Consider the following 15990-nt stretch of genomic DNA (forward strand, 5'->3'; position numbering starts at 1 on the left):
AAACATGTTTTCTCTCTTACTTTAAGTACTGGAGGTTTATGGTTTCCTGTAGTCATCACTTGATGTAAACTTCTAATTCCAGGAATTGTTTGACAATTGTAAGGATTAGATCGATCTATATCTGTTACAAATACAAAAACTAATTTTCATATTTCAAAATAAATATTTAATTAAAAACTCAACTTGATTTGAAAAAGACATTAAAAATAAATATAACTTAGTTCACCTTTCACCTCCCAAAAGTAACGCTTATTGTATTCAGTATTTCGAGTAGCAAAATGAACTTTGCACCATTCAAGAATTTGATTTGCGCTCTCTATCCTATTCCCTGTATGTACATAAAATATGCATGTATATATAAAATTTAAAATATATGCTATTAGAGTATTAAACATGTACATTTAAAAAATGCATATATTTACCTACAAGTTCATGTTGTCGAAGTGCACATTTTATACATGCTCCTGCTCCATCATGCTCCCCTTTTCCGTGTCCACTTTCAAAGAAATTCCATAAAAACTTAACATTGGTTCTAGCATGTTGCATTGCTAACCAATTAAATGCTTTTGCAGATTTGAATTGTCCTGTGAACGTGAAACATGATAAGTATCTACAATTATCCAAGTACATATATTAAATAGAAATAGACATGTCCAAATAAATACAAGTTAAAATAAAGTTAAATAAATGTGTAATTATTTCGTGTATACTAACCTGCACATCCATCAGACCAAATCCAGTGCTCTGAAACATTTATTCCACGATTTCTGAGATCTTCAGAGAACATTGCAAAACAATGAGCCACATAACTCCTGTCATGAACTTTATCATCGCTAATATAGAAATGAACCTCTTTGATGATGATGCGTTCATTTTCATCCAATCTTTCTATCTGATCCACCTCAAATTGTGCATGTCTATAGGTCACTTGCACAAATATTGCAACTTGTTCAGAATGATAATATTGGCTTTGGAGCTCTGTATGAGGTGCAAATGTATAATTCTCAGAAAAATCTACAATTGAAAGTATACAACCAGGTGGAAAACAATTTTTGGAATCACGAAACTGTTTAGCTTGCCATCGTGCACCATGACAATGTTGGATATGTGGATATATCAATGGATGGAACTTGGCCATGAACTCATCATAATGCAATTCACTCTTCTTCAATAAATTTTTTTTGGATTCATCCCCTCTATTATTTTGGTATGTCTCATATTCATATCTCATCCATGAAACTGGTGTGGATTCATTAATATTCTCAACTTGCATAATTTGAAAAAATTTGTGCAAATCTGCACAAACTTCACACTGATTTTTGATGCATTGCACTTTGAATTCATCTGAATCTTCTAATTTATCACATAATATGGACCTCACAAATTGTGTTGTACTGCTAGGGATGACCAAATTAGGATCAAGTATTGCCATAACTTTTTTAAATGATTGCAAGTGTAGACCAAATTCAACATGATTTCTACAACAACAAGTTTCTCGCATCTTATTTATGCGTACAAAGGAAGGACGTAAACTCTCAAACATTCTTTGACATATTTTGACATTTGAAAATTCTTGTTTGAATGCTTCAAAAAGTTCACTTTGAGTTATATCTATGAAATGTTTTGGATGTTCAATTTTGGCCCCTGTTTCTTGATCTTTAATTTGTATAGTATCACGCCTGTTGGAAGAAACATGAGAATGTGTGGTCCAAAATTCAGTAACTTGTCTTTTTACTTCTTCAGAAATCCTGTCTTTTCGAGGAACTCTACAAATAGTCACCCAGTTATTCTCAATGTTATCATCTAGCATATTTCTCCTCTTGATGTATCTCTGGACAGTTCTTCTAGATATATGTAGTACATCAGAAATTGCATGTACCTATTTTCTATGTGTCAATTTTCTACTAGATATAGTAGTCATCAATGCTCTACGTGCATTACTCAAATCACCTCCTCGAGTTGTGTTGTCAATTTTGTTATAAACATTTTGCAAATTTTCAACTATTGTTTTATTAATATTATGAGCATGGCTTTTCCTGTTATCAACACCCAACAACTCTAAGACAGGTCTCATATCTCTTCTCCTAAATAACTTGACAAATAATTGTGCCTGTCCAAATATACTTTTATCTTTGAAATATTCATCCCACATGTTCTGACAATGCTTTTTGATAGTGTTATCATTTATCATATCTTTAGATGGAATTTGGTTAAAAAGTAGTTCTTCATCCAAATCCATCAAATTTTTTATGCTTTCTAATTTGTCTCTATCAATAGAACTGCCAATTTCTTTCTCTTCATTACTTTCATTTTCTTCATGAATCTCATCATGTTCAGGAATTTCAGTAGGTTGGTTTTGAGCATGTTTTGTATGGCCTTTCATTTTGTCATCTCTTTTTCTATCATATTTCCTTGATCTTTTCCTTTTACTACCCATTGAATAATTCAACCTATAGAAAAAAAATAAAAAAATCAGATTTCACTAAATATCATCAGCTAATGGTTCAATATATAATACATAAAAATAAAAATAATTAGAAGAGAAAAAAAGCACCTTCAAATTATTCGATCCTTTGCAATATTGATTAAATCCGCAAAACAGTTGTTGAAAATTGCTTCAAAATTAATTTTTTTTGCAAATCTTCTTTCAATTTTCGTTGTCCCTATATATTTAATTATTTAAAAAAGAGAAAACAATATTTTTTTATATCAAAAAGTCACACTAACCGCTAGCGGTTTATCAAGCCGACTAGGGGTTTCAGCCGTAACTGTTCCGGCCGAAACGGTTATGACCAAAACTGTTCCGGTCGTAACTATCTATGTGGCAGCCAAACAAGCAAAAATCAGAACTTCTGTAAACATCTCACTTTGAAGGCCAATTTGACCTACTAAATTGAAGTATTTTTTAAAACTAAAAATATACTTTAGTAGTTCTCGGAGTCACGATTATGATTGTATAATTTTTTTAAAGTTTTGATTATGAATAATATGTTATAATTTAAAAATATTACAAGTAGGTATCTTAAGATTCAGGAAGATGTCTATTCAAAAATAAGAAAAAAATAGTAAATCATGTTAATTTTTTTTTTTTTTAATGGTGCACTAGAGGAGAGAGTCTTCTTCAAGAATATGTAATTAAAAAAAAAAAATGTAGATTTGATGGAAAATGTTTGACGGGAGAAAAAAATTATCTATTTCTGATAACTTTGACTTTGACCAGTTATAACTTCAAAAATATTAGCCGAATTTCAATTTTTCTTTTTCAGTGCACCAGGTATACATGTTAACTCTAACATATTCCAAAATCAAACCAAAATATGAAGATTTGCATATATTTGTTTGACGGGAAAAAAACTCTATATTTTTAGTATTTTTAAAAAATTAAAAAATACACTTTAAAAATTCAAAAATAAATAAAATTTTCACTCAATTTTTTTAAAAAAAATTATAGACATAAACTTCATCCAATTTTACACATTTCATTAGTTTACATCATCTTCAAATTCTAAGAACAAATGCCACTTTTATTTCGTTAAAGTTGAAGACTTTAAATTCTGATATCACTTCTCCTTTATAAAAGGTGACACAGGTTTGTGCTTTTACCCTACGGTAAGTAAACAAAAAGTTGTATGGTGCAGGATAGAGAACAAAAATATGGAGAATGGAATGAGGGAGGTCCCACGCCACAGTTAATGAGCTACATATGATTCTTAGTAATCAACAATATTTAACAAGTAATTCAAATATACAAACAAGAGATACCAACAAAGTCGCTCCACAAAATATATTGATATTTGTTAGAATCAAATCAAGAAAGACATAGATGGAATAGGGTGAGGGTTAAATCCCACCAAAACTGTGCAAGCCAAATAGGGAAGATCTTTCACTTTCAAAATGGTGAATGATCAAGCACTCCAACAGGAATTCACCGTACATAGAAAATAATTTCCAAAAACATACTAACTACAATCTACATGTTGTGCTTAAATACCCTTCAGATAAACATCCCGAGGGTGTACAAAGATAGCCAACAGTCAACACATACATAACAATTAATTTACAATGGGTCTGAGATATACTAAATCAATCGAAACCCACCAATACAAACATTAATAACTTGGGCCTCAAATTAATTAAAATTGGGAATATTACAAATCCTCGTTGCCCAAAAATTGCTTGTCCTTAAGCAATTCACAACTCCAGGATCCCAAACCATGCGTGGAGGTCGATAGTTGTATCTTCTGAAGTCTTCATGTAGCATCATGATCACATACACACACTTAGGAAAGGAGAGTAAATATTCACAAAACTTTCGTTGTGCCACTCGGATAAAAACATTGTCATGTCTTGAGTCACCAGGATCCCAAGGATGCCAATCATAACATACATCAATGTCATCATGTTCATCAATCTCTTCGGGTATGGTCATACACACAAATGCTGATGTTGGAACAAACCCAACAATTCTAGCTATAGATAAACCTTGGCGGCACACAGAACCCTAGTTGAAACCTCAACGATGGATAGAGCCTCGACAATGAGCAATGTCTCAACAATTGTAGCTGCACTAGTGGACAATAATGACATGAATGATCACAACTACGATGATGGGTACAAGCTCAACATCAGTAACAGACACAATGATAGTGACTAACACAATGATGGTGACAGATGCAACGACGATGATGAATATAATGACATCGATAATGGACACAACAACATTGATTGACATAGCGATGGTGATAGACGCAACGACAACGATGAATCCCATGATGGTAATAGATACAAAAATGGTGACTGAGACAATGATGGTGACAGACACAATGATGATGATGAATACAATGACATCAATAACAAACATAATGACGGTGACTAACACAACGATGGTGATAGATGTAACGACGACGACAAATACCACGACGGTAATGATGGTGATGACAGATACAAATTCAATGAAGGTGATGAACACAATGACAAAGACAAACATGACGGTGGCAGACATAACGATGATTGACATAAACTTGACGATAGTGATGGACATAACAACGGTGATAGACATGATGGTGATGGACATGGTGAGGGACTTTGTAACAGACTTGGTGACGATGATAGACATGACAACAACCTCAGTGAGGGTGACAAAAATAAACACAACTATGGTGACAGATACAACCACAGTGACAGACATATAACTTTGGTGATGAACATGACCACGGTGATGGACATAGCTTCAATGACAGACACATAGTCTTAGAAACAACCTTGGTGATGGGCATAACTTGATCTGTACATGTCTTCACAAGATCTATGCAAGAAACCTCTTCATTTTTTTGGTGTTCTTCCCAGGTTGGTATAGAAGAAAGATTAACAATTCCTCTTGGAGCAGCCCTATAAGAATGTCTTCATTCTGGTGTAATGTATTGTCCTTATTACTGCCATCTATTTTCTCCCACTTGTGAAAATGAGATATTGTTTTTTCTTCACAATGCTTGAAAATATGACTGACCAATCTACATGCAGTTATAGAGGGGACACATTCAAGATTATGAATAGCCCATAACATAGATATGATGGGTTGGGATATTTCATACATCTCCTCAATGTACGAAATCATAAGGCTCTCCATAGTGACTAAAACCTTAGTATCATGATCTTCCTTGATGGTGGCCAAAAAGTGATGAAACATATCATCGACCGAATTTTGCAATTCGAGATCTAAGAGGAGGTTACCCATTTAAACATTTGCACAATTCTCCAAGATTGTAGATTTTTTGCAAAAGGGATCAACACTAATGTCATCTAGATTCTAAAAGCTATCAACAATCAAATGCAGGATCCCTATCATGGTGTTATCATCATATGGTGTTCTAGGAGCCAATATTCTCAAGATCTCACTGAGACATGTTGCAACTGCCAACCTTTTCCCCTTGTCATGGTGTCTTAAAAGTTTGGGTTGACTTAAGGTATCTTTAATCAGTGAGAGGATTCTCTATATAAATCTTGAAGGTAATTGGTTAACCTTACACAAACATACTTCCAACAAATCTAATGGAAGATCAACACCCTCGCTGAACTCCTTTCCGATCCCATGTAGTGTCTTCAATCACCACTCTCCATCACTCCTTGGCACCATAACGCTATCCCAATCCCAAAATCTCTCAATCATCCCAACAGGCTGGCAAGATCATTAACTCTGATACCACTATAATGTTCCTAAGGTGAACTCAACCTGTAGGTGATCTTGATCTGTAGGCAATTACTTAGGTAGCCTTGTCATGCGCTCCCAATAGAAAATGCTTTAGGTAGTTCTCCCTCCATGCTTCTGGTAGTCTTTTGATTGCCTTAGGTAGTTCTCCTCCATGCCTCAAGTAGTCTTTCGAGTGCCTCAGGTAGTTCTCCTTCGTGCCTCGGGTAGTCAATGCATTAGGTACGGTGGAATCAGGAGGCAAAAGGGGTGATCATATAGTCCAAGAAGGATGTCCATATGGTGATGGCTGAAGCCATACAGTAGTTTGGGATAGGTTGTATGATAGTCTGGGATAGGCTGTATGGTAGCAGTATGGTTGTATGGTGGGTTATGGGTAGCCATACAGTAAGTAAACGAAAAGTTGTATGGTGTGGGACAAAGAAGGAAAACGCAGAGAATGGAGTGAGGGAGGTCCTGTGCCATGGTTAGTAAGCTACATATGATTCCTGGTAATCAACAATATTTGACAAGTAATTCAGATATACAAACATGATATACCAATAAAGTCGCTCCACAAAATATATCGATATTTGTCAAGTTCAAATCAAGAAATACACAGATGGAATAGGGTAAGGGTTAAATCCCACCGAAATCGCGCAAGCCAAATAGGGAAGATCTTTCACTTCCAAAATGGCAAACGATCTAGAACTCCAACAAGAATTCATCGTACATAGAAAATAATCCAAAAGCATACTAACTACAATCTACATGCCATGCTTAAATACCCTTCGAATAAACATCTCGAGGGTGTACAAAGATAACCGATGGTCAACACCTACGGAGCAATTAATTAAAAATGGGTCTGAGATATACTAAATCAATTGAAACCCACCAATATAAACATTAGTAACTTGGGCCCCAAATTAATTAAAATTAGGAACATTACACTTGAACTAGCTGGGGGCATTTCCTCCTTACCCTTTTGTGGGCTTTGCCCCCATATTCTAATTGGGGGTTTCTTAACCCTCCAAACTCTACAAGGGGCCTTTGCCTCCCTTTCACTCTCCTATTAATTGATTTTTAGGGGGAAACACAACTAGAAAAGTTGCCAAAATTTTGCTCAACATTATGATCAGTTGCCACATACCAACAAAATGCTCCTGCATTAATAATGGGCAATCCACAAATGCAATTGTTGATGTAAGCTCTAGGTCTTTATACAATGTTACGTAAATAAGATTTGATGATAACAAATGATATGAGGCTATCCTTATATACAATATCATAGATACTCAATATGAAGAGATTTTGGCACACAAACTAATGAGTAACAAATATATTTTTCTCAAGGATACATGGATTTATACATTGTCAATGGATTTAGCAGCTTCCTCCTCTTATTTTAATGGTTTATCTTCAATCAATTTTGATTTTTAGTGTTATTAAAAGGTATTGTTTCACGTGGCCCATTTGTAGTTGTTTTTTTTTTTCTCGACTTTCTGTTATAGAGCAAAGAGATTATCTAAATGACCAACATGGGAAAGTAAGAGATAAAAGTAAAAATAGGAGAACTACATCATAGATACAATCCTATTCAAGAGACACATCTTCATCCATAATATAATCTAGACTACAAGAATAACTCCAAAAAAAAATTCAAACTATTAAAAATACATCTTCTATTATAATCAACTTATATAAAAAAACAAAATAAATCATGATACATACTTACAACTATATAACATAAATTAAAAAATTAAATAAACACTTTTATTCTCTTTAATCAACACCCCTCTAACCTTAATCATTTTGAAGACTACAAGAATAACTCAAAAAAAACAAATTCAAACTATTAAAAAAATACATCTTCTATTATAATCAACTTATATATAAAACAAAATAGATCATGATACATATTTACAACTATACAACATAAATTGAAAAATTAAATAAACACTTTTATTCTCTTTAATCAACACCCTCTAACCTTAATCATTTTGAAGTACCTTTAATTAGTTTAAGTAATAAGATTGGTTAAATGATACTATTTTTACTCCTCTTGATAATCAAAATTTACACAATGACCCTCTATCAAAAAGGAAAAAAAAATACATAATTTTCTCTTAAAATCTTGTCATAACTTGAGATTGATTCAGTCATTTGAATTTAGAGAAGAGTCTTCCATAACTTAGGGGAAGAGATCCACTAGTCACCCAAGCTAACTTCACACACCTAGAACTCCTAATTCGTATGTCAAAATTTGCCAATCTTTTTGGTGAGCTTCCGTAGGTAAGTTAAGAGCTTGAAGCTAACCTTTCAACTTTTTCACATTTATAGAGCTCTTTGTAGAACTCGTGGATGTGAGGTGGTCTTAAATACATTATTCTCGGTCATTTTTTCCTTCCTCAATAGTACTTTTTATACAAATAGACCAATCAACAACTAATAGTGTTAAAAAACGATCATCTATTAGTATATGTGTAATCCACTACTAATACATTCAATAATGTATCATTTTTAGAATTTTTTATGAGTGATATTTAAAAAAATTGTAACGATAGTGACTAGCCATTAGAGCATGGGCGACTGATAGGTCTCTTTCCCTATTACAATTCTAACGGAAGACCAAAATTTAACTGAAGTATTAACTGTCCAGGTAGGGATTTGCAGGTTGGTCCCTCCTGAATTTGAAGGAAAAACATATTTTATAGTTGTCATGATATGGGTCACCAATAAAACAAATGCTTTACAAACAACCTCGAAAACATCACTCACATGCATGGGTCCATAGAGGCCGTCAATCGACGGATAAATTTTTAGCAGAATATAAAAACAGGGATGTCGGGAATAGCTTCAACAGTCCGGACAGGGCAAAACAGAGTATTACACATAATTTAGTCACGACATTTGACAGATTTTCATCAACTTTCATCTCTGTGTCTGCGCGTGACGGGAAATTCATGATTATGAACACAACTTCTGAAAGAGAAAAACATCTAAAGAAATCCTTATGATTTTTGTAAGCCCACAAAAAAATTGTACGTTCAGCGTGCAAATTTGTCGCCGCCGCTGCAGGAATAAAATAAGTATTTTAATCGCATCTTTTTACAAAAGGCAACGTATTTTTTAGGAACTGCGGACATATAACAGTGTCTGTTAACCGTCAGGAACATAAACATTTGCCTGCAAAGTAATGATGAGCTTTGTGAAAATGTCATTTTACTATTTTTTAAATGGCTGTCGCACATTGACCTTATATTCCTTTTTTGACTAGAAATTGACTGACCTGACAAACATAAAATTCTATGCTTAAAATGTTGGATTTGCAGAGATGCAGGGATGTAGGGATGCTCCTCATGTCGTTATTTCAAATTCTGTAGTGTTTGATTTATGGGTAATGAGGTGGATCAACGTAGTATTCATGGACAGATTGACGATGTGATTGTTTGGGGCGGTGTGAAATTTGATTCTGTGATTTGGTTAAGCAATGGATTTTAATGGCGTTGGTTATGGGTTAGACGGGTGAGTATATGTAGGGTTTGGAGATAGTATTTTTTTTTGGAAAAAAAATTGGGTAAAGGTTGAAAATGGAAAGATGTGATTATTTGGCTATGAGATTTTTATGATTTTATCATTTACTTAAGCAACATTGGTTAATGATGATGATGATTGGATACGTGGGTGTGTGCTTGTAGCGTTCGGAGATGGTGGTTTTAGGGCAGTTTAATGGAGGGCAAAGAGATGTTATGATTATTTTGGCTTGGATAATTTCTGATATTAGGATTTGAGTTCGTGTAATGTCTGATTTTATGATTTGGGTAAGCAGTAGTTTATTATGGTGTTGATTATTGCAGTGGTTTGTGTATATATGTGGGTTCTGTGAGTGGAGTTTCTGAGGGATTTTGTGGAGGGCTTAAGTTGTGGGTATAGGGTATTTTTGGAATGGTGTAACTTCTGGGTTGTTAAGTGGGTGGGTAATAGATTCGAGCAAGGATCATTGGATACAGGGAGTTTGAAATTGGTTTTATAATGGTTTTTGGTAGGGGAATGTGTTTTGAGCTTTTGTGAATTGATAAAAATTTGGTAACTCCAAAGAAAGTATTACCATGGAGTACGAAGGTTTGTCATGGATGGGAGTGAGATTAGGAGTCGCAGCAGAGAGGGAGCTGTATGAGAGAACAAAAAAGGCAGCTGAAGAAGCACAAAGGCAAGGTGCAGCCCAACTAAAGGCAGCGGTGAAGGCAGGTGGAGTAGTGAAGCCAATTTGCGATTCGTACAACTGGTGGTCATTGGGATTTAGAGATTCAAGACTGGAAGGAGCTTACAGGTTGAAATCTGTTTCATATATGGATAGCATTGCTTCCTTCCCTGTTGCGTGCGAGCTGGCTGCGTGCACCTTACATCTGTTCAGGCCTGTATGGTTACTACATCCATTGTTTTGCCTTCTGCATATCGTCTTTTTAACTTAAGATCACTTCGTTTTTCGCTTTTTGTTGATTAGAAATGTAGATAAACATGTCAAATCAACGAAGGCATTTCTATATTAGGGCACTATTTACCTTTTGCACAATATACATTTAAAGCCTTGGGTCTTTTTCAAGGATCTAGTCTGAGGTTTCCACTTTCAGTTGTTAACTTGTTACTATAATAATGCGCACATACAATGTTTAATTTTGGTGAGGAAGTGTTATCATCAAGGTTGCAGAGATCGTCGAATCCTTTACTTGTGCAGTTCATTAAAATACTTAGTTCTGTTTGCTTTTATCTTAATTGATGCTTTGTAAGAAAGTTCCCGTTCCAACTTTAAATTGCTTTTAGATGCGCTGCTTAAGCTTTTCCGGTCTTTCATGGTAAATGTCAAGGTAGAGTTGAAGTTATGCATGTAATACCTGGGCCAATGGTGCGTTTGTATGCGTGGGTGGCAATGTTAAGCGATTTTAATTCTATATGAGTGATATTGATAACAGATTTTTTCCATTGACGAAACTATAATTTTTTGAGCTGAAGCATAAATAATTTATTTCAGGTGTCCACTGAATATGCTAATCACGGGGGAGCATGCAATGTCTTTATTCTTCTTCATTTTAATTTGGATTAAATGTCAAACATGAGTTGTTTATTTTTGCACAAGTTTTGAAGGTATTGATTATTCAAACTGTTTGATGTTTCTCGGTCTCCATGCCCTTTGGTCCTATGCTTTTATTTGTATAGCTGTTTTTCGCTTGGCTCACTCTTGCTTTCTGAAGAAAAACTTAGATACTGGACTCCTATGTAACACATAATGATACGCCGAAGGAATCTTAGTGTCACATAGGTGAACCTTTATCAAGTCAACATTAGTTAATATTAATGGACTATATTGTAATGTGTGAATAAAGCATTGTTAAGTGGAACTTCTTACAATAGATTCCGAGAAACTTGAGCCTCTTTAGTTGTCATGTCTCTGCCCTTGAAAAAACTATCACTTCCATTCTGTGGTTTCTGTAAGAGTCCGAGTATTGTTTTCTTAATTAGAATTCATTGATTCAAACTTTATACAGCTTTGTAATATTACATTGTCTCTTCTTTATTGCAATCACATAAAATCAATGCTTCTTCTGTGTAGAGAATGAAGGATTAAGGACCATTTAGAAGGAATATGCAAAGAAAAATGTTGCATAGTTGGACTAGAATTCTTCCCATTCACCCTGACATGAGGGTAGGTTCCTGTCACTTCCACAAGTAAAAAGAGAAAGAATTAAGAACAAACTGATAAACATGATTGATGGCAAGATGCTGAGTTGGGTTTTTAGTAGTACTCTGTGCTTAATGCATCGTTAATGTTTCTCTAATGTCTTTGAAAAATCTGTAACTCAGATATGCCAAGGCTTTTTAAATATATATGGTTTATCTGTTAACTCTGATTAAGTTTCAGACCTGCGACTTAAAACCTGTAACACAGATATGCTAAGGCTTTTCAGATATGACTAAATTGTTTGCAGATTTTCAAATAAGGCTTTTAAAATATATCTGTTATCAGAACCCTGATTAAGTTTCTGAACTGCAACTTAAACATCCTTTTGAATCAACGATTCCTGTTGCTCTTTTGATATGATCAAATTGAAATTGCATCTTGAAAACCCAATGTGCAGAATGCGAAATTGGTATGTAGTCTTGTATAAAAGTATGTTTTAGTGCAGGAGGAGACATAATAGCTATTTCCTTACTGGTGGACTATTTTGCATTTGCAGAAAATGAACAACGATTCATCATCTTCCCAAGTACATTTCTTGGTTCACATTTGGATTGCTGTATGCTGTATAACAGTTCTAAGCTCTCAGATGCTATTTTCCAAATGGTAAATTTTCCTTCTTTTAGACTGTTCTTGTTTATAACTATGGCAATTTGTAATTTTTCCTTTGGTAACAGTCTCAAAAGAAAACTAGTATATTAATCAAATTAACTTTTTTTAATCTCTTTCTTTCTTGCGCTTGTCATTGCAATAATATCTTCACCTAAGTTGCATGAACCGGGCGGCAAATTTGACTGGACTGGAATACATGAGCAAAATATTTGGCAGAAATGCTGGGAGAAATTGGTAGGGAAATAGAAGAACAAAAATCAGAAGGGTACTCTAGCCAGTCGAGTTAGCTTATAGCTAAAGGGATATATAGCTGAACTATATGCATACCTTGCCTTGCAAGACTAGGGCTGGCTTAAGTCAAATAAGAATTGTAAGCCTTAAAGTCTGGTCGGTAGTGGTCACCTTAATGGCTATATAGATTTGAACATGTGATGAAACCAATTGGAGAATTTTCCCTGAGTATTAGGTCAGTATTACTATTTTTTGAAAGCATCGGAAATGGAACTTACTGTTTAGTTGATTGATGATAATAGTTTTACATCAAATGTTCTACCAGTAGCCAATTATAGAAAATGACCAGTTGGTATAGAAAAGCTTACAAGTCATGGTAGAAATGAGCGTTTGCTTTACGTCCATGGTTGACATTTTTTTTTGCCATATAAGAGACAAACTTTTTGGCTGTTGCAGCTCATTATATTAAATATCTCTCTGTGAAGTATAACCCAAATGATACTCCAGGTATCAAGGATGCAGGGGTATCATCTTGCAGTACGTTACAACAATACTATGGATCTGGGAAAGCATTCAGATTTTCCTGATGGCTGATACTGTAAGATAATTTTTTGTTATCTTTTTTATTTGTAATACTGTTTCTCAATTTAATCTTTGCAGCTACACCACAATTGATTTGACTTAATGAGAACTAGTTTGCGGAGTTGTCTCTACGAAGAACTTAATTTGTTTTGGATATTTTTCACAAGGCAAAAACTTGTTTCGTCTGTTCAAGCAGGAATGGACTTACATTAGTTATCACGCTCTAGCCCTTTCCACATGCATGAGCATCCTTTACCAAATTCCCTTTTGGTAAGTGGTGAGCGTGATTTCAATATTTCTCTCCTTTGGATCTTTTTCAATACTGTACATGATTTTTTTTCTGCTTGTAATTTGAAGTATAGATTTCCAATCTTTCTTCAGCTAATTATCATGTGATTGCAAATCTATGATATTTATTTATTCTTTAAGGTAATTGAATTATTTATTTGCATAAGAGTTGACTACTGCTTTTATCTCATTGAGCGTATGTAATATGTCACATTTCTGCAACAGCATGCATCTGCGGCTAAGGATTTTTGGGCTAGCATGTCAAGCTGCTGCAATTTCGGCAAGAGGGAAACAGCAAGATAGTTTAGCTTTATTGTTTGTAATTACAGCTAGTCACCTTTTGGGTGTCTTCCTGGCATATGTTCTTGATCGAAGAGCAAGGCTGCATTTTCTGAAGTCAATGCCTTGCTGGCAAGCAGAAGGCATGAATGGGTCTCCTAATGCTATAGAGTCACAAATTATAAGGCCTTGTAGGGATTCTATCTTCAGGCAGTATTGGAGTATGTTTTGCAATCAATCGCTTGAAAAGTCATCCTCAAATTTGACGACTGTGATGGTTACACCTGTTGACAGAGTTACACCTCACAGGGCTCTAGGGGGCTTTGCAGGGGGCTTTGCTGGTGTTTCAGGCTTGAAATGCAGGGTTCCTCCTCCTTCCATGCCTTTATTTTCATTTAGCGACAGCCGCTCAGAGCATGTCAAGATGCCAGGTTCTGAATTGAGCATTGACACTGATGACAAAAACAATACTGTGAACATGATATCCCATCACAAGCATAATACGGTTGAAGGTAGATGGATAGGTGAAACAACTGCTGATAGTGCTTGTTCTCAGACTGAAGGCAGATGCAACATCCCTAAGAACCTGTTGTTTTGTGGCCATGGCTAATTTATTTGATATAGTAGCATTACCATTCATACGAATCATATGTGGATATGTGTCCGAGTGTTTGATGACTTGTTTTTTGATAAGATGCATCTGAAAAGTGGCTGCATGTTGAGCAGGCAACAACTTGATTTTATGATGTTTCAAGTTGTCCTCCATTTTCCACCAAATAGAGTCTACATATGATCACTGAGCAACTTGATTTTATGACTTTTCATGTTACCCTCCATTTTGTATCAAATTGAGTATATGTTTTGCTGCTTTTGTTGTCTGGTCAAAAAGGGCATATTTACAGAGCTCTGAGGTGAAGCTTCTGGTATGTGTCATCTCTTCAGGGACTTGTGGATATATTGATTCATTTTCTTTATAACTTTTGTATTGTGAACCATGAATTTGTTTCGAATTTCCGTATTATGCATCCTGCGGTAACCCAAGTTTCATAGAAACACAAGAAGAAATTGTTCATTTCTCTTAAAGGTGGCACGTTGGCATATTGTAATCTTGACTTTTGTGGATAGGACACACATGCTTTTCTACTTCATAGGAGAGAGGATCATTGGCAAGCATGAGCTGCCTGAGATTCATAGTTAGAAGATGGTCCTCCCAAATTGTTGATGGCATTAAATTGGAGAAAGTTCACTGTAATAAGTTCTGTGCAAATGTCAAGAACATTGAAAGTTGAATAAAGAGAAACAACATAAAAAACATTCTGAATGGAGTATTTTAAACAGTTGAAGAGACAGGGTGTCAAATTATAAGTACGGAATGGGACTTCTTTAATTAATAAAAGCAATACACATCTCTCAAATTTGACAAAACATAATTACATAAATAGAATGCCCTATTGATACATTCTCATCTCTGTATTTATACAACATATATTTACAATGCAACCTGCGCCATGCCAATAGTAGTGATTGATTCCAAAGATATGAGCGTCTAAAAGAATATTGATCTGAGAATGACATCTCAAATATGTAAAATGCCTGGAAAAGCTGGTAGGCTGGTGAACATTCTTTTGTTGTGATATAGAACTTTGACAGTGAAGTTCTGAAACTAGCGTTTGGTGTCTTAATTGGGTAGTGAGGTTTATGAGCAGCTTTGACCTCCTTTTATCTTTCTGCTTAAGGCAAAGAATTATAATAAAATAACAGTTACAAAATAGATCTGTCTCTTTAAAAAGTCCCATGAAGCCCCAATTTCCATCCTACTACAATTTACTCTTCGACTGCATTCAACCGAGTATAATATTAGGGGATGCTTATGAACTTGCAGATTGGTGATGCAGGGAAGGAAAGACCGCATGAAATCACCTATGAAGCTTTTGTCACCTTAGGAGCATTAATAGACAGCTGGTAGTGATTGTATGATTGATTTTTTATTCGATAGATGATATTGTGAGAAGACAAAATATGTTTCTTGGTTATGAAGTGCAATGTAAGCTATAACAAAGTGACACTTCTCTTTCAATGT

General features: G+C 34.8%; 1 protein-coding gene across 2 annotated transcripts; it reads left to right on the plus strand.

The window, feature by feature from the left end:
• The first annotated feature begins 8935 nt into the window (after positions 1 to 8935).
• LOC149541529 (uncharacterized) lies at positions 8936 to 14887 on the plus strand. 2 transcript variants are annotated; one of them, XM_089796754.1, is made up of 6 exons: positions 8936 to 9273; positions 9517 to 10602; positions 12418 to 12524; positions 13269 to 13359; positions 13540 to 13613; positions 13857 to 14887. In XM_089796754.1, the coding sequence occupies exons 2-6, from the start codon at positions 10294 to 10296 to the stop codon at positions 14518 to 14520; spliced, it is 1245 nt and encodes a 414-aa protein (XP_089652880.1). In that variant the 5' UTR covers positions 8936 to 9273; positions 9517 to 10293; the 3' UTR covers positions 14521 to 14887. The 2 variants fall into 2 exon arrangements, with proteins under 2 accessions (XP_089652880.1, XP_089652881.1); XM_089796755.1 differs by having other exon boundaries at positions 9073 to 9206.
• Positions 14888 to 15990: the final 1103 nt, after the last annotated feature.

This window comes from Cupressus sempervirens, chromosome 8, assembly GCF_028749045.1.
Source record: "Cupressus sempervirens isolate cs-2001-9-10 chromosome 8, ASM2874904v1, whole genome shotgun sequence".
Taxonomy (NCBI): Eukaryota; Viridiplantae; Streptophyta; class Pinopsida; order Cupressales; family Cupressaceae; genus Cupressus; species Cupressus sempervirens.